The 24,256-nt window shown below is 41.5% G+C and overlaps 1 protein-coding gene across 3 annotated transcripts in view; it reads left to right on the top strand.

The window, feature by feature from the left end:
- The first annotated feature begins 664 nt into the window (after nt 1–664).
- Nucleotides 665–24,256, top strand: part of LOC131067158 (protein RAE1) — a 100,467-nt gene continuing 76,875 nt past the window's right edge. The window contains exons 1-6 of one of the 3 annotated variants that reach the window (XM_058002105.2): nt 665–1,394; nt 1,863–1,965; nt 4,045–4,131; nt 4,238–4,306; nt 4,605–4,702; nt 11,265–11,406. In XM_058002105.2, the coding sequence (XP_057858088.1) occupies nt 1,903–1,965; nt 4,045–4,131; nt 4,238–4,306; nt 4,605–4,702; nt 11,265–11,406 (459 nt within the window). In that variant the 5' untranslated portion in view covers nt 665–1,394; nt 1,863–1,902. Of the gene's footprint in view, nt 1,395–1,837; nt 1,966–4,044; nt 4,132–4,237; nt 4,307–4,508; nt 4,703–11,264; nt 11,407–24,256 lie in introns of all 3 variants that reach the window. The other 2 variants (XM_058002104.2, XM_058002103.2) reach the window with 2 other exon arrangements.

Consider the following 24,256-nt stretch of genomic DNA (forward strand, 5'->3'; position numbering starts at 1 on the left):
GTTAAACTGTTATATCGGTTTACTGCTAGACTGATAAAGTGTTTGAGTTCAAAAATTATTGGTATACTAATTCACCCCCCCCTCTTAGTATTCATTAGTCAACGCCTGGGTTGATAGAAATCAAGACTCAGGCATCCAGGTTGGGGACAAGATTTGTAGAGTGATCAATTCTAACCACTTTTCCTATCGATTCAAGAACTTGTGGAATGAATTTCCAAAATATGGGAGGTAAATTTTTAATTAGAAGCCACTGCGGGAAAGAAATAGCCATAATTTTTTCATTAATCGCATTGAAGGACCATTTGAGGGCCCTGAAGGTGGTTTGCCCAACGACCCAAAATTGTTTATGCAAAACCTCTACCTGCGATTTATTGTCTTTAAAGAAAATAACAAATAAACCTTTTCTGAATCATTCTACAGAAGGAAAAATTGAATCCTAGCTTTCTAACCCACACATTTTTCATCCAATCATCAAGAAATTTCCTAGCCGGACACTTATCCAAATTAGTTACTACAAAGAAAATGGCAATGTCTTGGAGTCTTTTATTTTCAAGTTCAAGGGCTTCGGTAATAGAATCGTTAGGAGAGATAGAGAAAGTACAAGAAGCCAAGTCAGGGTCCTTACCTCGTCCTCCATCTCCGCCATTGAAGCTTGTAGATGAAGCACTTACCAGAGAAAATTTGGCCTCTCGCGAGACCTGCACGACATCACCAACGATGGCGTCTCATAATGATTTACCAAGAATCTCTTCCTCCACCGCTTTTGAATAGGGCATATGGGTTGCGTCTGGTCCATTTACTTCCGCCTCCATCGAGCATTAATTGCTCCTGCCTCCATTCGTACCTGCAATAACTACAACCGCCGCGCACAAAGAGCCTCGACAATAGGTTAGAAAAAAAGACAAGAAAAGTAGGGGTAAAGGCTTACCATCATGGAGGAGGGACACGCAGGAGCGAGAAGCCCAATGCCAAGCACGCGATGGGTCCACATCAAACCCTAGTTGCCGTCATTTCAGTTTTTAAAATACAAAGAAATTAAAAAAAAAAAAAACCCAAAAAATCTGTAATTCTCCAAATTGTATATCGATTGGCTTCTTTTCGGAAACTTTCAAACTCTCCAAGTCGGTTTGATTACTGTGGGAAGGCGGGAAATTGTTCCCGCCTGGTTAATGCATGCAATCTTTGCCTTGCCCCAGACATTCTTCACTGCCAAATTGCATTTTGCCCTTTTACCTTTGCAAGCCCTAATCTACATTTTCTTTCCTGCGTAAATTTGGGTTCCTTATCTGTTGAGCTAGAACAAAACCATAGAATACAATTTATTTTTTTATAACAAAATCAGCACACGGCACTGAGATTTGAGAATCGACAAGAATTTGTCTTTCAGAGATTTTGTAAGTTTGCTTTCTATTTCCTTCCTCGTTTTTATTTTTATTTTATTGTTGGGGCAATGAAATTGTAGTATTCTCAGAAATATTAGCAAAAATAAATTTTAGGGCATCTGTTCGAGTCAGGCAGCTTTAAATGTGTATTATTTTGTTTTTTCATTAAGTCTGTAGGCATTGGCGTATTTTTTTTGGATCCCTTTAAATTCAATACAAAGCAATCATGTTAGTGTTATTCATTTTTGGCACGTCACCTGATGAACCAATTGGTAGGTAAATTATTCGTTGTATGCGTTCACATGTCAAACAATAGAGTACTTGGTTAAAGTTGTGTTGCTCTTGAATGATGTTAGAACTCTATAATGAAAAAACGAATTTTAATTGGCTGTTGTTCACATACTGCCTTTCTTTATCCATTTACATTTATCTAAAATAAATTCTTAAAATTGCAGATTGTTCTCACTCTGATTTTTGCAGAAGCTATAGTCCTTCTATTGAGTACCAGAGATTTTTTCCAATGTCGACTTTTGGCACTATCAATACTGCTACAAGTCCTCACAACCCTAACAAGTCATACGAGGTATGCCTCTCTGTCTCTCTATGCGTGCGCAATTTTGTATCTGGGTTATATCTAGCATAAGAGAATTGACATTTAATCTGGATTCTTAGCAATTTTGACAAACGGTCTATGTGTACTTGATGTGTTTGCTGTTGTTTTCATCTTCATGCTTACTGTTCAATTCTTCCATTTCCAGCGCTTTAATAACCACTGTGGAATTTTTCAGGACAAACATTTGTGTTTGATGTGTATGCCGCTGTTTACATAATTTTCATGCTTATTGCTCCATTTTTCCATTTCCAGCACTTTAGCAAGCATATAGGATTCCATAGATGTGGTTTTCTTAAGCATAGCACTTATAGTATTAGCATACATATTTTGATATAAATATTACATGGATATCAGTGCTTTGTTGTACGAGTGAAACTATGTGGTGGTAGCAGAAAATAAGTATTTGGAATCGGATTTTCTGCAGTTAGACATGCTTTTGTGCATGTGCTCATTGCAATTAACATAAAGGATGTAGACAACTCCTTTCTGCAATACATGAATTTGACGTTTTTTGTATGTTGGTCTTCAGTAGCAATTCACATTGGATCGGCACATAGGAAGTTTTAAATCTGTGTGAGAATTATACATTAGAATATTCAAGTCAATCATGAATGAATACTTCCTTTGGAGGTTACTTGGCCTAAGTTGGAACTCAAACCCTTTTAAGAAAATTTCAAAGGAAAAATCAAAGCTAACATTTTATATGGTTTTCTTATTCCAGATTTTGGTGTCATCTTTTTACTTTTCAGAGTTTTTCTGCAGAAATTCAAAATGTACTAAAATATATAAAAATCATAAAGAAAATTGAAGATTTTTATATTTAAGTTCAGATTCTAAAACAACTAAAACCTCAGATATATTGGCCTTGTCCTCCTGACTTCTGTTGGAGACCACTTTACGCTGTTAGGTACAAAGTAGATTCAGACGTCAGCAGCTTTGCTGTTTGGAATGCAAAGTTTTTCAGATGTTTCTTCTCTGTAATTAAAAACATAATTTAAAAAAAAGGTATGGCACTCCATTAAAATTTGAACTCAAAAGATGCTAAGTTCCAAATTATCATTCTGAAAACATATTTTCCATTCATATTATCATTTTTGTGAATTTTAGTGGTGGAGAGTAATTTACTTCAGCGGATGCTAAGTTCCAAATTTCTGATAGTGGTTACCTGACTTTCTGTTGCAGCAAGGAAAAAGCAACTTGCAATCCTCTATACCAACTATACTTTGAGTACTATTTTGTAACACAATTAAGATAAAGAATTAAACTGAAGGAATATGAAAGCCACAAATAATGGTAATGGGCATGTTACTTCATTGGGATATATTGGCTGGAAAGTGCAATATTTCCATAATTAATTATAGTGCATATTTGCTAATGTAATTCACACAGCTCCATCATGGGCAACGTACAACTACAATAACAGTAATTCAATGCTTCAACAGGTGTATAAAATAGCTCAACAATGAAAACTTGTCAAGCTATTAAAAAACAATTTAAGTACCAAAATTTAGAAAAATGTTTGCTTTATATGCTTATCATTTACCTTAGACCATGCATAACTTTGTCCATTTGTCACACGATTGAAATAAGCATGGAAGTACCTTCACCTTATTCTCCTTTCCTTGTGATTGGCTTCTCTTGGTGGTTTCTTCATTAATTTCCAAACAGATTTTTCAATTGAGGACCTGTTGTGGAAATCTCAGAAACATAAAGCCTATTAGTGCCATTCTTGATTTTGTTGATTGCTCTTTTTAGGTATGACATTTTTTTGTGGTTAAGAAAGTTGAACAATCTGTATTATTTTACTACGATGATACTTAAGTTTTATTATTATGGCAAAATTATATAAAACCATAAAATATGTAGTAACTTGCAAAACGTAGAGCTCCCCTTTCTTGTTTAATCCTGTATACTACCACCTTATCTGTTTCTTGTTTCTGGTAACATAGCAAATATATGTACTCTTTAGTCTGTGGAAGGAATGTGCAGTATGACCAGTAACAGGCGAAACAATAACATAACTATTTATGCCATTTCTTTGTTTTGCAGGTTGTGCAGCCACCAACTGATAGCATCTCAAGCCTCTCTTTCAGTCCAAAAGCTAACTATTTGGTGGCAACATCCTGGGATAATCATGTTTGTTCTTACTGCCTACAGATTGCTAAACAAGGTTGCATCAACATTACTCATTGAGATTAATTATATTGTTCTGATCTTTATATTTTGAAACTTGGCTAACCAGGTAAGGTGCTGGGAAATTCACAGTACCGGTGCTAGCATGCCCAAAGCTGCAATTACACATGATCAACCGGTGAGATGTTTCAGATTGTGTTTGAAAGTCATACTTTTGAGTTTCTGCCCCTTTCATACTTCCTGTGTTGGACTTTGTTGTGAACGTGGAAATTATAGCAGATATATGATAACTAATAGTAAATTATTAATTCTTGTGTTGTTTCATCACCATTGAAGTTCTTTGTGTGCTTTTTGATTGCATTAATACTTTTCCGATATAGGTTCTCTGTTCAACATGGAAGGATGATGGCACTGTAGTTTTTTCAGCTGGCTGTGATAAGCAAGTTAAAATGTGGTCTCTGCTCTCTGGTGGTCAGCCTGTGACAGTGGGAGTTCATGATGCTCCTATTGAAGAGATTGCGTGGATTGCAGAATTGAACTTGCTTGTAACTGGAGGTTGGGACAAGACACTAAAGTATGTATGAGAATGATGATTTCTTCCCTTTTCTTCTCTTGTTATTGCCTATATGGGGTTAAGTGCCAGGTTTTATTTGCTGTTTTCACTCAGAATAAAATTCCCCATTTGGATAAATATTGAATAAGTTCATTAAAGATATAAAAGAAGAAAATTTAATTGATATATATCCTATTGTCTGATCAAATACTCACCATAATTTAGTCTCTGTGCAGCCAAATGCCCTTTAACTAAAAATTCATACATTTTGTGCTAGTAACTTTTACTCACCCTATAATATTTCCTCTAGCAGTTCACTGGGATGGAAATGTGAGGGTCTTACTATTTGAGATTCTCAGAACAGTGGTTATGTTTGTAATTTATTGAACATCATGGTATCCTACATTTATTCTTTCCTACGCTAATTTAGGACCGTACTTGTCGTCTTACTGTATTAGGCTGTAAAACATTTGTGCTGTTTTCTTGATAAATGCTAAAATTTTATCATAATAAGATGGTGTATGCCCTGACAATTACATCATACTAAATCATTCTGTCAAATCATCGATGATTAATAAAACCAGCCTAACCACTGATTAACTTTCGTGTTTGAAGTCTCTTAATTTATTCGCACTGTAACACCAAACTAAACTAAGACTTGGACACATTGAATTGATAATCCTTCAAGCCATACGATCCCCACTCCTTATCATTGAACTTATTATGGACCGTCTCATTATGTGAAGCCCATAATTCTCGCTATATATTTTTATGATAGCATGTTGCTCAAGTGAATTATGACTAGAGTCTAGAATGAAACAAAGCTTTTTAGCATAATCCTCTCAACCAGCTTGTGAAAATATTAATTCTCATCTCAAGCATCAACACTAATTGTCTGCACAACATTGTGGAATGCAGTGTTTTTCAGAGTGGCCTTCCCATTATATTTTAACTATTAGGTTTCTTCATGAACAGTTTCCTTTCCGTGTTGACAGTTTTACTTGAATTCAGCCTTCAACTCACCTCTAACACTGGTTGTTGTGACATTTTCACACATTGCCCTATTGCAAATGTGGACCCCTCTTTCCACTGGCTAGGTTAGGTGTTTTGGTTAGTCTAGTGTTGGCTTGGCAACATTTTTTGTGATCTTTAGCCTTAGAATGAGAAGGTTTTGTCTTGATGAGTCCAAGAGTGAGTGCGGGACTAATGGTGAAGGTTTTGAAAGGTCAGGTTAGATGTCTTGCTTTAATTGTTGTAAAGGGTGGAATTGCAAGGTCCCCTTGTAATTTTGCCCAAGTAATACATTTAACCTATGTATCCCTGAATGTGACTTGCAAAGATTGCTAAGTGTGTGAAGTGATGAATTCGTGTGTAAGTCCTCGAAAGTTCCATTTTTATGCACAAGGGAGTGAAAGTTCCACTTTTATACATGATCATAGTGTGGATCTGACCTTTATCTTGCAATGCATGGGCATTGTCTAAACCTGATTTTGTTTGGTGAATCAATGTGTGGGATATATTAGACTTTGCCTTGTTTCATGATGCCTATAGAAGGTGCTCAAAATCCGACCTTGTCTCGGGTGACTCAATGCGTGGCTAGGATTCCTGCCCTTGTGTTTTGTACACAAGCATTGCCTAATCCTGACCTAGCAAACATTACATGAACACTTGCAATTTGAGAAATCTTACATGAAGATCCCAAATGATCCTATTTGTATACATGAGAGCCTCAAAAGCTCAAAATTCATACACAAGGGGCAAAAACCTCAAAATTCTTACATGTGCATATGAAATCCCAAAATTCAATACACAACCCTTGCAAAGGCCTAAATTTGTGCATGACAAGGTAAAAGCTTGAAATTTGTGCATGACAAGGTAAAAGCTTGAAATTTGTGCATGACAAAGCAAAAAGCGTGAAAAAAAATCATTGCATAAGTGCCTCAAAACCCCCAAAAATACATGCACAACCAAAATACACAAAAAAAAGTTATGCAAGACTGCTCAAAATCATCGAAATTATTTGTGCACGAACACTTAAAATCCACAAAATTTGTGGATCAGGGCAGAATTTGCAGGGATAAGTGAATAAGCATTGCACAAATCTGCTTTGGAATGAAGCGCTTACCTTATGCTTATAGGGATTCATGCTGAAATGTGAATTGCAATGAGGCCGACCTGATTGGAATTGAGAATGATTCAAAATTTGGAAGGAATTAAAGTAAAAACCAATGATAGCCGACCTGGATTAAGGCAAATCAAAGAAAAACGTGTTCAAAAGGGAGAGCTGACCTGATTTTGAACGAAGTGTTGGAGGGAAATATAAGAATACCAACCCCTGAGCTGACTTATTTAGCTATTTAGCTTTTTAGTCGACTTATTTAGCTTGTTAAGTTAGCTTTTTATTATTTAGCCTTTTAAGCTATATTTATTTTTTAAAGCTTTTTAGCTTATTTGATTTCACTTTAACGACTAGTTCTATTTATAGAACATCGTCTTGTAACCTCTATATATACGTGTGTATATCGTTCAATGTAATTATCCGATTATGGAATCATTCATTCAACCCTTGAGCCAACCCCTTGTCTAAATTGAAGTGTTGTATGAAGGCATATAAAGGAAAAGAACACAAGTTATTTTTGTAATAATTCAAATCAATTCAGGAGCAGAAATTGCGACAGCAGATAGGTATGAATGCATTACAATAAAATCAGATTTCAAATAGAACCATTGATGGAGAGCAGATATCAAAGTCATGCATTGAGAAGCATATAAAGAGGGAACGCTAGACAATCAATCTCACACCAATTCCACACTAAATCAGAGGTGATGTAACAGCAGCATGTGTGAACTCAAGCAGAGATTAATGTGATTTTGAGAAGAAGATCAAATTTAAGCAAAATAGAGAGGGAGCAAGGAATTATTTTCATGCTAATGTCAAGCAATTCCAGATGAATTCGATTCAAATCAGAATGAAGAAAGTGAATTTACACCCATACTGCATTCAATTCCAACCAAATCGGAGCAGAAAGGAAGCAATTTGTGAGGACAAACAAGTTGTTCACATTCAAATCTGGGTGTTTTCCTCACCAATTTTTGGGCAGGTCCAGATCTGATACATCATTTGTAGGTCTGAAAGTGTTATTTCCAGAGAATTCAAGATTGTTTCAGACCCTTAAAAATGAAATTAAGGTTCATTTTTCATATAAAGCTTGGTGAGGAAGTGAAGATTATAAGGTTTAGAAGCATTAGTGAAACAAATTTTTTGTATTGCTGATGAAAATTGTTTCACAATCTTTGAATAGTGCTTATCATGACAGGTCATTTAGGTTCTTCAATAGGAATCCAAGATGCAAGGGTCTGAGTTTCATTGTATTGTCATAATTCTCTTGTATTCTATCTATGTGGGATTTTTATTTACAATTATGATTCGAGTTGTATCCACTTTCAGGTTTAATGCGAGGAATGAGGTGCATGGAGCTTGGAAAGAGGAATTTCACAACATGAAAGAGGACAGAGGAAACATAATCTCTAAGATCGGCAACATCAAGATTTGCACTGGCTCAAGATATTCAAGTCTAAGGAATGAAGTGTAAAAGAACGTGAGAGAAGACAAAGTCAAGACATTGCAACATGAGGAAGGATTCATTAACAAGAGTAAAGAAAGCATTACACAGTGAAAGGCACTATAACATCAAGATATTCAAGACATCATAATGATGATGGGTAGATTTTACAACAATCTTGAATTTCCTTCGGAAATCCAAGAATCAAGGTTAGAACAAAAGGAGGTAATCCGGGTCAAGGGAATCGTTTACAAGTTGGTGACAAGGAGAGATTATGCAAATGGAGGCTACACTTGTAATGACTACACATGAAGATCAAGTATCAACATCATGAAGGCGATGAAAGATGAAGGTGGAATACAAGTGCAAAGGATGAAATCAATGAAGACTACACATGAAGATCAAGTATTGACATCATGAAGGCGACAAAAGATGAAGGTGGAATGCAAGTGCGAAGGATGAAATCAGTGAATGCATTTTGAGTGGATAGTTTCAAAAGAGTAAATCAAAGTTAGAAGATGATGCAATTTGGGAATATAACCCATCACAATCAGTCAAGCAATTAGGAATGTTGAGTATCAAGAGATATTGCTTGCAATGGGATATTAAGTCTTCAGGGCATGCAAGTAGCTGAGGTGGTGACAACTCACCTTATCCACCAATCAAATGATTCTAAGTCAAAGTGTCCAAATTCATTAAACCTGACCCATCTCAAGATGACAAATATACATGTGAAAGGCACAAACTTTGATGTACCTAACCTTATTTCCTATTGGGCCTTCACCTAGAAAGACATGTATTTAATGCATTGTAATGATCTCATTGGTCAAGTGGGAGTTAATTGTAACTAACCCTAATTAGGGTTTTATTGTTAAATCTTGGCCGTTGATTTGAGAATCAATTAGAGCCGAGCTAGAAAAGGCCTAGCCTTGTTATTTGTAAAGGTCAATAAACAGTTGATAGTTAGAAGTAGAGTAGGGGGAGGAAAGATGAAATTGTTGCCAAGACTTGTTGGAGTTAATTCATGATTTTCATTGAAGCATGGTGGATTTCTATGTGTTATTGCAACATTTTGCATGGTTTTTTGTTACTTCTCAAAGTTAGTTGAAGTTCATTGATCTTACTAGAGTAATGCAATTATATATGATGAATTCTTTGGTTCATACTTTTGTGGTTTACTGATTGTAAGCGATAGTGCAAAGTTAGCCTGAATCCCATTATTGCTAAGTTCAATTGTGAATGTTTCATTTGGATTGCGCTAGCATTGGGTATTTGAATGAATGGTTTGCAGTATGAAAATCTTTCATTTCCTTGGGAGATTGCACTAGCGTTGTGTAGTTCTTGTTATCATGATGAAGCAACACATGGTTTGAAGGAGTTTGTCTATCAAAGCATTATTCATTATTATCATCATCTTTAGGTGAACTTAGTTTTCCTAAACCCTTTCTCTTTTGATATTTCTTTGTTTAAGAGAAGTTAGTTTGCAAGTTCCAGCTGTGTTCATAAGCATAAGTCCCTTTGTGATACTAGCATATGACATCATTACAACTGAGGCTATCCAATTGCATTGTCAAGACTTGACTAAAGAAACCTTAGGGTAATCTTATTTGATCACATTTTTTAGCATATAAAGTTTCCTTGTTCAAGAGAGGATAGAATACTCGGTATTTTATTTTGTGTTTGAGGTGTCTTTAAAAACACATCAACACTGCTCCATTCTTCTATTCAAGATAGATATTCTTAAGTAGACACTTAGTAGTTTAAAACCTTCAAACTCCATCGCCATGCAGATGCTCTAAATTTTTTAATGGGATAGTTTTGTTATTGTTTTTTTTTTCTTTCTATTGTAACTGGATGTAGTTTTGAGTCTTGTTGATCCTACTTTAGGTATTTGTCATCGTTAATATAATTCTTTTCTTTTTTGGAATTAAAAAAATGAAAATCTGTGGAATAAGGATGCTAATCATGCACCACATATTTAATTTTGTTGGGTGCTGTGGCATTTATGTTTTTAGCCACGGGAGGTTCATGATTTCATATCAATGCTTTCTTTGCTTCATTGATAAACATTATTTATTATTTGGATAACTGCTATATTTTGTATTAGGTATTAGCTTGCTTGGAAGCATTGAAGGTATAGTTACTAGTTACTAAGTCACAGGGTACGGCGATTTTCATGGATGAGGTTCGAATTTAATCGAATTTCAAACTTCTATAAAAAAAATCGAATTTAATCGAATTTCCTCTATAAAGCACTGCTATCCGCCTCTAAACACAACTCAGCTGGTCGTGGGTATTCTTTGTATATGCTTTGTATCTATTGGGTCATGGGTGTCTGCAACTGCTGGGTCACCCTCGGATTTTCTCCAACAAGGGTCGCTATTCTGATAATTTATTAGAAGCATACATATATTTAAAAATAAACAAAATTATAGAAGGTGAATTTTATCCGAATTTTTCCCTTGTCGAATTTCATCCGAATTTCATGGCTGTCGAATTCGAATTCGAATTCGAACCTTGTGACTTAGACTAGTTATACCAAAATGCACAAAATTTGCAAAAAATTGTATTTGATGGAAGTGTTGTTTGTTTTGCAAAATAATTGTTCTGATAATGGGCATAATCTCTCAAGTTATGATCAGCTTTTGGGCTGAGTTTTGAAATCTGAATTTTCCTTTTGAGTGTAAAGTATGTGTAGAATTCAAAATTCAAAATTTATAGCTATATCTGGGAGTGTTTTCTTTTTGTTTTCCAAAAATGTTTTGTTTCAATCTCAAATTAAACCTTGGATGCTTTGTAAGACTAAATTAGTTGGGGTTCAGTACTTACCAAATAATAGCATGTTGACTGGTTTATGTAGTTAAATTGTCCTTAATAGCATGTACTGAGCAGTGCTAGTAGATAAAGAGTCTTTCTGTAGTAATTGTAGAAGAATTTTGGGCACTTATTTTTTTTGGACACGATCATAATTGTCTTGATATTTTTATCAGCCTTTCCTAATTGTTATGTACTTTATTTAGGTATTGGGATACTCGACAGCAAAACCCAGCGTTTGTCCATCCACTTCCTGAACGATGCTATGCGTTGAGTGTTCGGCATCCTCTTATGGTTGTTGGGACTGCAGATCGAAACTTGATAATCTTTAATCTGCAGAATCCACAGGTAGTTACTATTGACCTTGTTTTTATAAAATATTTGTTCTTACAGTATACGTACGAGTACTGGAATTTTGTTGTGCCCCTTGCTCACAAAGCTGATAAAATTTTATACAGTATCATGCCATCTATAACACAAGTATCTTCTTGAGAGAAAATATACTTATCTGCTTGCAGTAATTGAAGCTCATGCACAGGATGGGAGTTAAGCATATGAACATATATCAATTTGTGAAGTTTAATCCCACTTGAGTAAACCTAGAAGTAATGCCTTGGTTATTCTCATATCAAGCATTAGACTGTAATGTTGTGACGCCTATACCTATCAGTAGTATCTTAATTTTTGTCTATGTATCATAGGGACATATGCAATTTGTAGAGTGAAACTCAATTTCTTGAGCAAATATAGTTATGTACTCACGGTTACTAATGCTCATGCACATCATGATATCTTTTTTTGTTAGCTATTTTTTGTGTTGACAAAATCTTTGATATAATGTCTTTTGTATTCTAACAGAAATCGTTAGGATTTCTTGTTATCTTGGATATAGGTATTCTATGTAGTTATTAAATTCTGTTATGTAGAGTAATGTTTCATGAACACGGACACCTCAAAAGCGTTCCCAGGCTACCCCTGATTACCCATGTTAGACTGGGTATGTTCCAGAAATGGTGCCAAATCCTCTAAAAACATTCAGGGATGGCCAGGGATGACATCCATTGGCCATCCTGGTGATGGCCAACAGTCCCTGGACAGTAAACATCTTTTGAAAAATCTCGAAAATAAACAAAAGAAAGGAAAAATAAAAGGGATGGTGCCCTACAAGCCCCTGCCTCCCCTTTCAAAACCCTAGACCCTTAAAGCAAACACACATTTAAAAACATCAAAACAAATTGCCTACAAACCTTTCAAAACCCTAAATATTAAAGCAAACAAACTCACATTAAAAAGCATCAAAATACACTCATTTGACATTTTACGATGTTTACCATGAAATTGTTCTCCAAATGGCAATGCTAATCATGACTCATCACCTTTATTTACATGCTGTCACACTGTTCTGATAGGTTGTCAAATGAGGTTTTCCATTCTAGTCTGATGTGTCATTTGCTTGCTTCCTTCGCAGCACTGTGCTTTTCTGTTTTGATTGCAGGTTATAAAATTTATAGAACTACAGATGTCTGTACTAATTAAGTCTTCCTTCATCAATGTTTAATGCCATGCTTTAAAATTGTTAATCTTTTCAATCATGCTGAAACAGCTGCATTCTCACTCAAGTATAAAAATTAAGGTCTGCAATACATGTTGTGACTGACTGACAAACAACATAGAAGTTTAAATAAGTACGATCACTATATAATTAGGGCAGACATGGCCTTGAGATAAAATATTTAAGGGCCAACTCATACTCCAGCCCTAAACAAATGCATATATATGGCCATGCTTGTTGGCGGCATTATTGTATACGAAAATACGACTAGTTAATTATGTGTAATTGTTTTGGTTAGTTGGCAACCGAGGGGTGGTAGTTGCAGTGTGACGGTTGGCGCTCGCACCCCCTCGGTATCTTTATATACTTCAGAATGTAAATTGGAACACACGATTATGAATGGAATAACATATTTTATACTTGTCTGAGATCTATGGCATTATCACTCTGCATTATGTGCTTTATGCTTTAAGTATTCACCCGAGAGGGCAAACATTTGGCGCTGTTGCCTAGACGTACTCGGGAACGGAAGACGCGGATGGCGCACGGACACGATGGGCCTACTCGTTGGTGAAATAAACCTAGAGGCTGACGACGCGCGAACAAAACTTTATGCAGGAGAAGACACGGCAACGAGAGAATTTTCAATTTTGCTCCAGGTAGCCATTCAGACCTACGTCCGACGAGAGGGGCGGAGGCGGAAATCCCACCAAGTGCCGTGTGGACAGCATTGGAGGTTAGCCCAACAGTAAATCGGTTGATGAACCACCTCCCCTGGTTGCTTGCATTGGCATCGCTGGCACAACAGGCTCGCTTGGAGGAGATTGCCCAGGAAGAGCGACGCCAACAAATCCTTCAACGCTACGAAGAAAACAGCCGACGGGAAACAAAACGAGATGGCGCTAGGCCAGGAGGGAATTGAACCTTGAACTTTTTATATTCAAATAAAATTGTCATTGACACGAGTTGTAGTGGAGGAAATGAATTAATAAAGACGTGTTTTGATTTATGTATTGTGAGTTATGGAAATGTGCGACAATTAATGCCCAACCTATTGAATAAAGATAGAAACAAAAAAGCAGAAACGGACGAGTGGGAGGCCGCGCAGAGGGCCTTGATTCTGGAGTAGCAAGTAGAACGTAGACGGAGGTTGAGGCAACTTGCCGAAGGACGACCTGCCGAAGGGTGGCCTGAGGGGAACCAAGGAGGTGTCGCGGAGGGTGCAGAAGTCGATGGAAATTTCGACGTGTCGCCAAAGCATCGTAGGACGCAAAGCCACGAAGAGTTTCTGGAAGAAACAAGGTTACGGTGAAATCTAGTCGAGGAGACTCGAGATCAGTTTAGAAACTTATCCCTTACACTACGGAGTGAAGATCACCAACGGGAACCAGGAGTGGGCGCGGGTGAGAGCGAAGGGGAGGGCAATCGCACGGCTGTAGGTGCGACGCACGGTACCACTAGTCACCCACGTAGGACACACCACGGGCGCTGGAGGAACTGATGCAGGGGCTCAGACACAGCAACAGCCACCGCAGGGGAGACGACCCCCATCAATGGCAGGTAAAGAGAAACTACTGAAGTTCAATGGCGACGGGAAGGAGGATCCCGTTCGCCATTGTCGAACGTGCGAAACCATATAGTTAGCAAACGGTGTTACTGATCAAGATGAATGGGTAACACAATTCCCAGCGACCTTGAGGGGAGTGGCCATAGACTGGTACTTAGATATGGACAAAGCTAAAGTCGGCACATGGCCCGACTTGAAGGAGTTTGGGATAGAGTTCCGTCTCCTGAGAGATGACAACGAAATAGTCGCCGAGATCTATGGAACGAAGCAAAATAAGAACGAGACAGTGCGAGCTTATAGTCGGCAGCTGAAGGAACTACTGGGAAAAATGGAGAGTCAACCAGCAGATGGGTTGAAAAAGCGCTGGTTTGTGGAGGGGCTAAAGCATTCCCTCCGAAAGAAGATGAAAATCGTTCCACCTACATCGTACGAAGACGCATACAATAGAGCGATGGATCTCGAGAGCGAGACCAAGACATTGAAGAAAAAGAAGAAGAAGGATAGCTCATTCGAGGAGGATGACTCGTCACAGGAAAGCAGCAGCGACAGCGAGGCTGGCAAACGGGTGTAGGCGCTCCAGAAAGACATGGAGCGAATGAGGAGGGAATTCAAAACGATGAGAAACACCGGTCGGACCGAAGGGGACATATGGTGCACTGAGTGCAAAGAGGAGGGGCACACAAAGGGTACTTGCCAAAAGAAGGCATTCTGCGAGATTTGCCAAGTGATGGGACACTCCACCAAGGAGTGCCCATACAACATGAAAACCCGAAACACACAAATGAACCGAGTGTTGTTCACGGAGCAGGGCACAACGTCCGCACCAGCGGTTACGGGCCAACAAACAAACACAACGGCATCATCCGGAGGATACCGGGATAACAGACGCGGCGGCGGAAGAAATAATAATAATAACAATAACAATAACAATAACAGAAACCGGATCCAGTATGGCGCTAAAGGTCGGCCAATGATCCAGTGTAGGGCCTGCAATCAGTGGGGACACTTCGCCTGTGACTGCACAAAGGAAGCTAACCCTCAACACCTCTGCCGATGGTGCGAGCCAGGTGACCATGAGGACGCAAATTGCCCGAAGCCTGGGGCAAACCTTCTAAACATAGAACCCATGGAGGTGGAAGTATTAGCAATCACTAGGGCACAGGCCAAAAAGAGTGCATACCCAAATCCCCGCACGGAGACCGAAAGGGTGCGGGAAGCAAGAGACGAGATCGCAAAAGAAATGGCCGTTCAAAGGCAGAACAGCCACTAGATCGCAAGTCCCCTATGGACGAGGGGAGAAGAGGAAATCTTAAGGTAAATATTGCAGATAGAGGTACTCGTGAGAATTCAAGACCTCCTAGAGACCATGCCACAACTAAAAACCGCTATCTTAAACTCTGTACCTGCACAGGTGAAAATGAGGGAGGTCGTGAGCCCCACAACCGACTCTATGTTAAGGGAGGTCCTAAGCCCCACGGTCGACCCCATGTTGTTGGTAGTCAACAGCGGACGCCAACTGACAGTAGTAGAAATGGGCATACTGGGGACTACCTTGACAGACACTATTGTGGACGGAGGGTCGGGGGTAAATGTGCTCCCAAAAGCGACATGGAAAAAACTAGGGAAGCCTATGTTGTGGCCCCCCACGTTCAACCTACTAGGGGCAGACCAACACGGGATTAAACCCCTTGGTACCCTCATGGGCCAGCAGGTGATGGTTGGCACACAGCCATTCGTGCTGGATTTTGTAGTAATCCCCCTGAAGCAGAAAGGATATGACACCATTCTCGGGTGTGGGTGACTCATTGCAGCAAAAGTGAACCATAACTGGAAGAGGAATACCCTTTCTTTGGAAAACGTCGGGAGGAAGTACGTGATCGATCTCCGTACGCAGATGGTGAGTGAGGAGTTAGCCTCCTCCTCTGACTCGGAATCTGAGGGAGACTAGTTAGCGGAGGGTGGAGATGGACGCCGCATGGAGCCTAGTGATGAAGGGGTGTTAGAACTGGAGGCATGCTCAGGGGACGACGGGGACTCTTTGAATGGCCTCTTCCATTGGCAAATGGGAGATTATGAACTATTTACACCCTCGTGCAACGTATTGAGCATCGAAGAAGAACCAGATATGTTTCCCCCAGAATATGGCGATTACAAGGAAGGGGAGGCATTAGTAAATGAGACGCCGGCACACCAATTCTCGAAAGGGGAGCCCATTAAATATCAGGAAACCAATTTAAAGGAGACAAATCTCGGGGAGACGAGTGACCCCAAGATCATCCTTGTCGGAGATGACTGGAATCCAGTGCTGAAGGCCGCAACCTTCAAAATTTTCCTTGAATACAAGGATGTCTTTGCATGGACATACAAGGACTTGAAGGGCGTGCCCCCAGAGTTATGTGTACACCGAATAACATTGGGATCGAGAGCCCAGCCAGTGAGGAAGCAACCTTATCGAATGAACAAAAATTATGTTGCACGGGTGAACGACGAAATTGAGCGGATGTTGGAAGCGAGCATAATCGTCAAAGTGCAGACAAGCGAATGGGTGTCTCCCATTGTGATTTCCCTCAAGAAAGAGGCCAATCAGATCCGGATTTGTGTAGACTTCCGGTGCTTGAACGCTGTCACTATTAAAGACCCGTTTCCCATACCCTTCACCGACAACATCTTGGAGGAAGTAGCTGGACATGAAATCTATTCCTTCATGGATGGGTTCTCTGGGTACAACCAGACATCCATCGCGGAGGAAGATAAGTTGAAACAACCTTCGTGGTGGAGGACGGTGTGTACGCATACAACCGAATGCCCTTCGATCTATGCAATGCACTTGCCACCTTTCAGCGCATCATCTTGCACATCTTCCACAAGATGTCGGTGGGGAACTTCAAAGCCTTCCTGGATGATTGGTTTATTTACAGTGGACAGGACATCCACTTAAAAACTCTCGGGGAGTGCCTAGAGAGATGTCGAAGGGCACGGTTGGCCCTCAACCCGAAGAAATGTAGATTCATGGTACCACAGGGAAGATTGCTGGGACACATTGTGTGTAAAGAAGGATTGAAAACGGACCCGGACAAGATTCGGGTAATAGTAGAAATGGAACCTCCTACGGACGTCACGGGGATAAAGTCCTTCCTTGGTCATGTGGGGTACTACAGGAGGTTCATCAAGAACTTCGCTGAGGTGTCCAACCCGTTGGATAAGTTGACACGGAAAGGGAAACCATACATTTGGGTAGAGCCATAGAGCAAGGCCTTTGAAGAGCTGAAGACAAGGTTGATGGGAGCACCCATACTGGCATACCCGAATTGGGATAAGGAATTCCACGTTCATGTGGACGCCTCAAACTATGCCATCGGGGCTACATTAGCCCAAGTAGGAGGACACGGGTTGGACCACCCCATTTACTTTGCTAGCAGGTTGCTCTCGAAGGCGGAAAAGAACTACAGTACCACAGAACGTGAAGCACTTGGTATGGTCTATGCCGTATAGAAATTCCGTCATTACCTCCTGGCCACACCATTCACATTTTACGTAGACCACCAGGCACTCATGTACTTGGTAAACAAGCCTATTATCCAGGGGAGGATAAGCCGTTCGCTATTGCTACTACAGGAGTTCACATTTTTAATTGTGGTAAGACCAGGGCGAAGCCATGTCATAGCCGACCAGCTGTCTCGGATTAAGTCGGGGGAACCTCTAGAGGGAGTAAATGATGATTTTCCGGATGCACACTTGTTCCAAATAGCTGTACTCCCTTCGTGGTACAGGAAGATTGGAGAGTACCTATCGACATCCCGATTTCTGGAGGGTATGCCTCCAGGGGAACGGAGAAAGCTCGTATTAAGGAGCAGGACTTTTTCGCTCATCAACGGGTTACTCTACAAAATGCGGTCGGACCAGGTATTAAGGCGTTGTGTCATGGAGGAAGAAGTCTCGAGCGTATTAAGGGAGGCACACGAAGGACCCGCAAGTGGACATATGGGCCCAGACACTACAGCCCGCAAGGTACTTCTGGCAGGACTGTGGTGGCCAACCGTACATCACGACGCCAGGGAGTGGGTCGTGGGGTGCGACACTTGCCAACAGGCGGGCAAACCTCTGAAGCGGGACTTCATGCCTCTCAACCCGTCGCACGCACAGGAACTCTTTGAATGATGGGGACTCGACTTTGTGGGTCCTCTTAAGGCTAGCCACACACGACGGTGCCGGTACATTGTAGTTGCGGCAGAATACTTGACCAAGTGGGTGGAGGTGAGGGCTCTCCCGGATAATTCGGCAGTAAGCATGGCGAAATTTATTTACGAACAAATCATTATGCGATATGGTATACCTATTTAGTTGACCAGTGACCGGGGGGGCCACTTCGTGAACCATGTCATACGGCTGTTGACATCAGAGTTGAAGATTTTTCACTCATTATCGAGCCCGTACTACCCACGTGCCAATGGCCAGGCGGAGGCCACAAACAAAATATTGGTATCGGTAATTTACAAGTCCTGCGGGGTAGAAAAGGAAGATTGGGTACTATGGGCCTACAGAACGACTTACAAAGTGACCACGGGTCAGACTCCGTTCCAACTCATGTACGGGCAGGAGGCGGTGGTGCTAGCGGAATTCATGGTGCCAAGCCTTCGCATTGCAGTAGAGAACATACTCGAGGATATGGAGAGCCTGAGGGAGAGACTGTATGCCTTAAGTAAGTTGGACGAAAAAAGAATGCTGGCACAATGGGCCACAAAGACAGCCCAGCAAAGACGAAAGGTGTGGCACGACAAGCACCTTCGGCGAATGAAGTTTACTTCCGGACAGCTAGAGTTGAAATTCAACGGGAAGAACGAAATCAAACCTGGGAAATTCAAAGTGCGATGGCTAGGGCCCTTCAGGGTACGCGAGGTCAATACCAACGAGGCAATTAAGTTGTGGACGCTGGACGGGAAGGAGGTGCTAGACGTCGTCAATGGATCGAAAGTAAAGATTTATCACGAACGGAGGGAACCTGGCCCCTCTAGTCTAGATGTTTGTCAGTCTATTATAAGATGAAAAAAAAAAAAGAAAAAAAAAGAAGAAAAGAGTATCGTTCGTACGACAACCCTACCGTACGGTTTAAAAAAAGAAAAAAAGAAAAAGAAAAAAAGTGGGGCCATCGTATGGTGGAACCACTGTGCGGTGGTCACACCGGTGGTGGTCAACCGCACACCCAGCATAAACCCCCGCGCAACGCAAACAAGGAAACACAAAACACCCACGCAACACAAACAAGGAAAAAAAGAAACACGCCGCACAACAAGAAGAAAGAAACACGCGGCACCGGCATAAAGAAAACCACGCAGTCGACATAAAGGAACACCACGCAGCCCACGCACAGGGAGAAGGAAGGCAAAGGAAGAGAAAAGGAAGGAAAAAAAAAAAAAAAGGGGAGAAGGAAAAGGAACAAAAAGAAGGCGAAGGAAACCCACAGCATCCTGCATAGCAGCAGCCATACACAACAAAGGCGGCCGTTATGAAGGTGTCCAATGATCGTATGATTTTTAGCCGGAAATCAGTTATACCAAGTTATACCAGAGATTAATGGATTCAGCAGGGAAACGAAGTTGGAAAAAACAGCTGCATGCTTCTTCTAGTAGCAGCCCGAGGAATAGCAATATCAGGGTTTTGTCATCAGGCATACGTGTTGCAGGCAACACCATGGATGCCAGCGCCCGACAGAAGCAAAAGCAGAAAGCACCACAGGCTGCCATAAGTGCGAAAAACACATTGACGCCCCAGAACATCACCTTTGAAGGCTTGAATGGGTCGGAATGTCGGAAATGGTGGCAGGACACTCCCGACGATGATCTGGTGAAGCAAAACCTCCGTAAGGCGGAAGTGGAGTGGGCTATTCGGATGCCCGTGTTTCCTATCCGCGAGTATGAGGGTGCCCTACGGTTCATGGTAGACACCTTCGACAGGCACACATGCACTAGCATTTTCGAATACCTCGGGAGGGATGTTACCATATCTTTCAAAGCAGGGGACTTCACGAGGGTATTCGACATTCCAGGCAGACAAGGCAAGAAAATAGAACCGAAGGCTAAAAAGATGAAGCGGGAAGAAAAGGAGCGGTGGATTAAATTAATCTCGAGGAACTTGACGACAGCAGAGTTGGACAGCGTGGCTAATGCCACTAAAGGTCGAGGAATCCACAAAACTTTTGTTGAAGAGGGCCATTGGCGATGCATAATGGATGTCATCAAGAGCAGATTGACGGGGTCGGGTAGGGCGTCGGACATCGCCCTCCCTTAGATTATGCTTATGAACGAGTTGATGAATGGCATCGTGTACGATTGGGCCGCGTTACTTGTACAGTGCATGTATGAGTTTTTGACGTTGCAGCATCGCACATTTTATATGCCACACTACGCTATAGGGTTGTTCCTGGAGGCCACGCGGGAAGCAGTACCCGAGGAGGAGTTAGAGGTACGACCGCAGGGACCGTTGGCAGCAGGTGAGCCTCCAATAATGTATTGGAGGCACTTAGACATTGGGCACTCTTCAGCGAAGCGAAAAAGGGTGGTAGATACGGCCTCGGCTTCAGGGGAGCCTGACAGCGAGAGGGATTCCAGTAGCACAAAGGAAGCAAAAACGGAAGAGGAGGATGATAGCGGTAGGGCAACGGAGGAGCGGGTTTTGTTTGCCCCACTTGTGCTACCGATGGGCACGCAGTTGCCATCATCTGGAGTAGGCGACACCTTTATTCCGGCCTTCAGACAGAGCCTCACGCCAGTTACATTTGGCCCCCTTCAGCAACAGGTAGCACCACCGAGCCCAACCATAGCGGCACCTACGGAGGACATGGCAGAGTCGGGGACGGAGGAGTCACCGCATCGGATAGTGGCCGTCGAGCAGGGGCTGAGGGAGGTAGTGGATACAGAGCCTCAGGTGCGGTTGGACGTTGTGGGGAGTGATGTCGTGGTGACTGTGTCTGCGTCTTTGTTGGAGGAGACGACGACAACGAACAATCCCCCGGTCGTAGAGATGTGTGCCGACCCGTCGGTCGTGGCTATGCAGAGCTGGCTCACACAGCGGTTTCAAATGACATTGGCACAACCGGAGGGAGCTGTTGTATTCTCACCGTGTCGAGAGACTAGAGCGGAGGTAGTCGACTTGGACGACTCATCGGGCGAGGCGCATGGACTCGTAGTTGGGAACGAGGCAGGGGAGGTCGCCTCTGGGCAGGCGCTAGGGGATGGTACACCTTCGGTGGCAGAGGAGGTACCTTCACAGCAGGATGCGGTTGTGTTCGTTCCACTAGAGACTTCACAGCCTTCGGCGCAGACGGGGGAAGATATTGAGACCTATTTAGCTGACATGGCTAACATGGTGACGAGGAGTAGGCAGGTGGTGGCCGTTGCCCAAACGCAAGCATTGCAGCAGGTGGTGGTAGAGCTAGAGCAGGTCTTACAGTTTATGCGGGTGGGCTGCCCGACAACCTTTGCTACCTGCTTTGAGTCTCGGGGTTGGCCGACTACTGAGACAGAGGAGATGCTCCAGGCTTGGAGGCTGCGTCAGCCCATTGTGGAGAGTCGGGTGACGACAGTTGTCCGCGAGATCGAGCAGGTCTACTGGGACGCCTATTATACATTGAGGCGTACACAGCAGGAGTCTGCGGTTCGTGAGGCTGCATGAGTAGCGTTGGAGAAGGAGATGGCCAGTCAGCAAGCCTCCTGGGCAGCCGAGAGGGCACAGTTGTTGGCACAGCTTGAGGTGGCCCGCGCAGAGACAACTGAGACCCGGGCAGAGAAGGCCGAGGTAGAGATTCGTTTGGCGGCTGAGCAGAGTGTGAGGAGCCACGTGCAGCAGGAGTTGGATGCCGTCAGTACCGAGAGGAGTCTGTTGCAGACTCGGTTGGTCTGCGCGACGGAGGCAACAGATACAAAAGAGAAGGAGTTGCTGGAAGCCACACACATGGTGAAGACAGCTTTGGAGAAAGTATTGGTGGCAAAGCGAGATGTGACGGTACGCACTCAACAGGTGTATGAGCTCCGCGCCCGCTTGGCGGCCCAGACATTGGCATCTCAGCCTTCTGCTTCAGGGACGCTTCCTCAGCCCCCTCCCTAGTTTTTTTGATATGTATATTGTATAGGTTGCATTATCTCCATTTTTGTTGTAAGTCGCCTGGAGACGACTTTTCTTTTGGGGGGGATGATGTTGGCGGCATTATTGTATACAAAAATACGACTAGTTAATTATGTGTAATTGTTTTGGTTAGTTGGCAACTGAGGGGTGGCAGTTGCAGTGCGATGGTTTGCGCTCGCACCCCCTCGGTATCTTTATATACTTCAGAATGTAAATTGCAACACACGATTATGAATGGAATAGCATATTTTATACTTGTCTGAGATCTATGGCATTATCACTCTGCATTATGTGCTTTATGCTTTAAGTATTCACCCGAGAGGGCAAACAATGCTTAGGATGATTTAGGAAAACAAGAAGGAACATACAAAAGACACATTAAATTAATGCAGAGCAGTGATGATTCGTAAACCTGCATACAACGATCCATATACAGTTTAACTGGGCAGCGAATAAATTAAGGAAGTTAAGGATTGTGTTTATAGAAATATATATCCCTACCAACCCCTGATAAGGTGTTGTCATGTCAGCATTATTAGGGTTGTGTTGACGTGTATTTTGTACACCATCATACACAGAATAAAATACCAATAGGCATCTTATCCTCTCTTGAGAAAATAGTCTCTAACTGCTAAAGATTCGCATAAAGGATCAGTTAGGTAGACTCCAAGGTTCTTTAGTAGGGTCTCTACGTGTGGACAAGCTTCCAGCGGTATGATGTGATTTGCTGTTTCCTCCAAGGGGCCTTACGTATTCCGAAAGTTCAAGATTTGCTAAACTAAGAAACTTTTCAAAAATAACAAAAGAGTAGGGTTTGAAAGAGGTCTAATCTAGTCTAACCCTATGAATGACTTAGTATGGACAAGACTTGGCGAGATTCAACCAACTTCAATTTTGCCATAAGATAACAACTCAATTGAAATTAGTGCGATCTTCTAAGGTAATAAAATGATATTCAATGCATCAAAGATCAAAGATACTACCACGAAGGTACATATCCAAGATACAATAATGATTGAAGATTAAGGGACTCAAAGTATTCTCCAGTCGACCACGCAAGGCGTTCCTACAATCAGCAAGAAGCTAGTGGTTTGGATTACGAATCCTACCAAAGATCAAGTCTCACACTATGTCCTTCAAATTAACACACTACTTTGATTGAGCATGATTCAAGTAAATCAAACAACCATGAAGATAACTTAAGAAAGTTGCAACGAAACACCATAACTTCAATATTTCATTGATTTCCAAATCATCATGTACAACAATTTGCTTGAATTTCTCTCTTCAAAACTCAATCTTGCTACAAAATAAAATTGCTTCTAACTCTAATCTCTCTTCTCTATTACATCAACTATTGACTATTACACTATTCCCAAATGAAATGAAAAATGGGGGGATAAATAGCATCCCCAATTACAATGAAAGGTCCAGATTGAAAGTAGATCAACGGTCAAGATCATGACACCTAAACCCTAATTAGGGTTTGTTACAAATGGCCTCCTTTTTACTGAACAATATTAAATGCATAGCCAAATATTAAATTTGGCTCAAAAACCTAGGAGACATAAACCAATGACAAATAAGATGCCATGTCATCTATAACAACCTTTCATCTAGAACCTTATTCCCTTTCCAATGTTCTTTTTTAGCATATGCAATGAATCTTGTCACGATTCCTTCGATTTCTGCAATTGGAATCTCGGGAAGATTCTTCATACTCTCTTCCAAGTGGATGACCTGATCGAATGCATCTAGGAGAGCTGCGTCCCATGAAGCTTCAAGTTCTTTCGTTCTTTCAATCAAGAGCATGGTGGCAAACATTTGATCATATTGCTCATCTGTAACATTTGCGTCCTTGCAAAAGATGACCTTGATTCTATCCTCTAACTCCTGCATATCCACATCTGTCTCGACCTTGATCCTTCTGCCAAGAATGGTACGAAGTACCTCAAATACTC

The sequence above is a fragment of the Cryptomeria japonica genome, chromosome 11 (assembly GCF_030272615.1).
Source record: "Cryptomeria japonica chromosome 11, Sugi_1.0, whole genome shotgun sequence".
In the NCBI taxonomy this organism is placed as follows: Eukaryota; Viridiplantae; Streptophyta; class Pinopsida; order Cupressales; family Cupressaceae; genus Cryptomeria; species Cryptomeria japonica.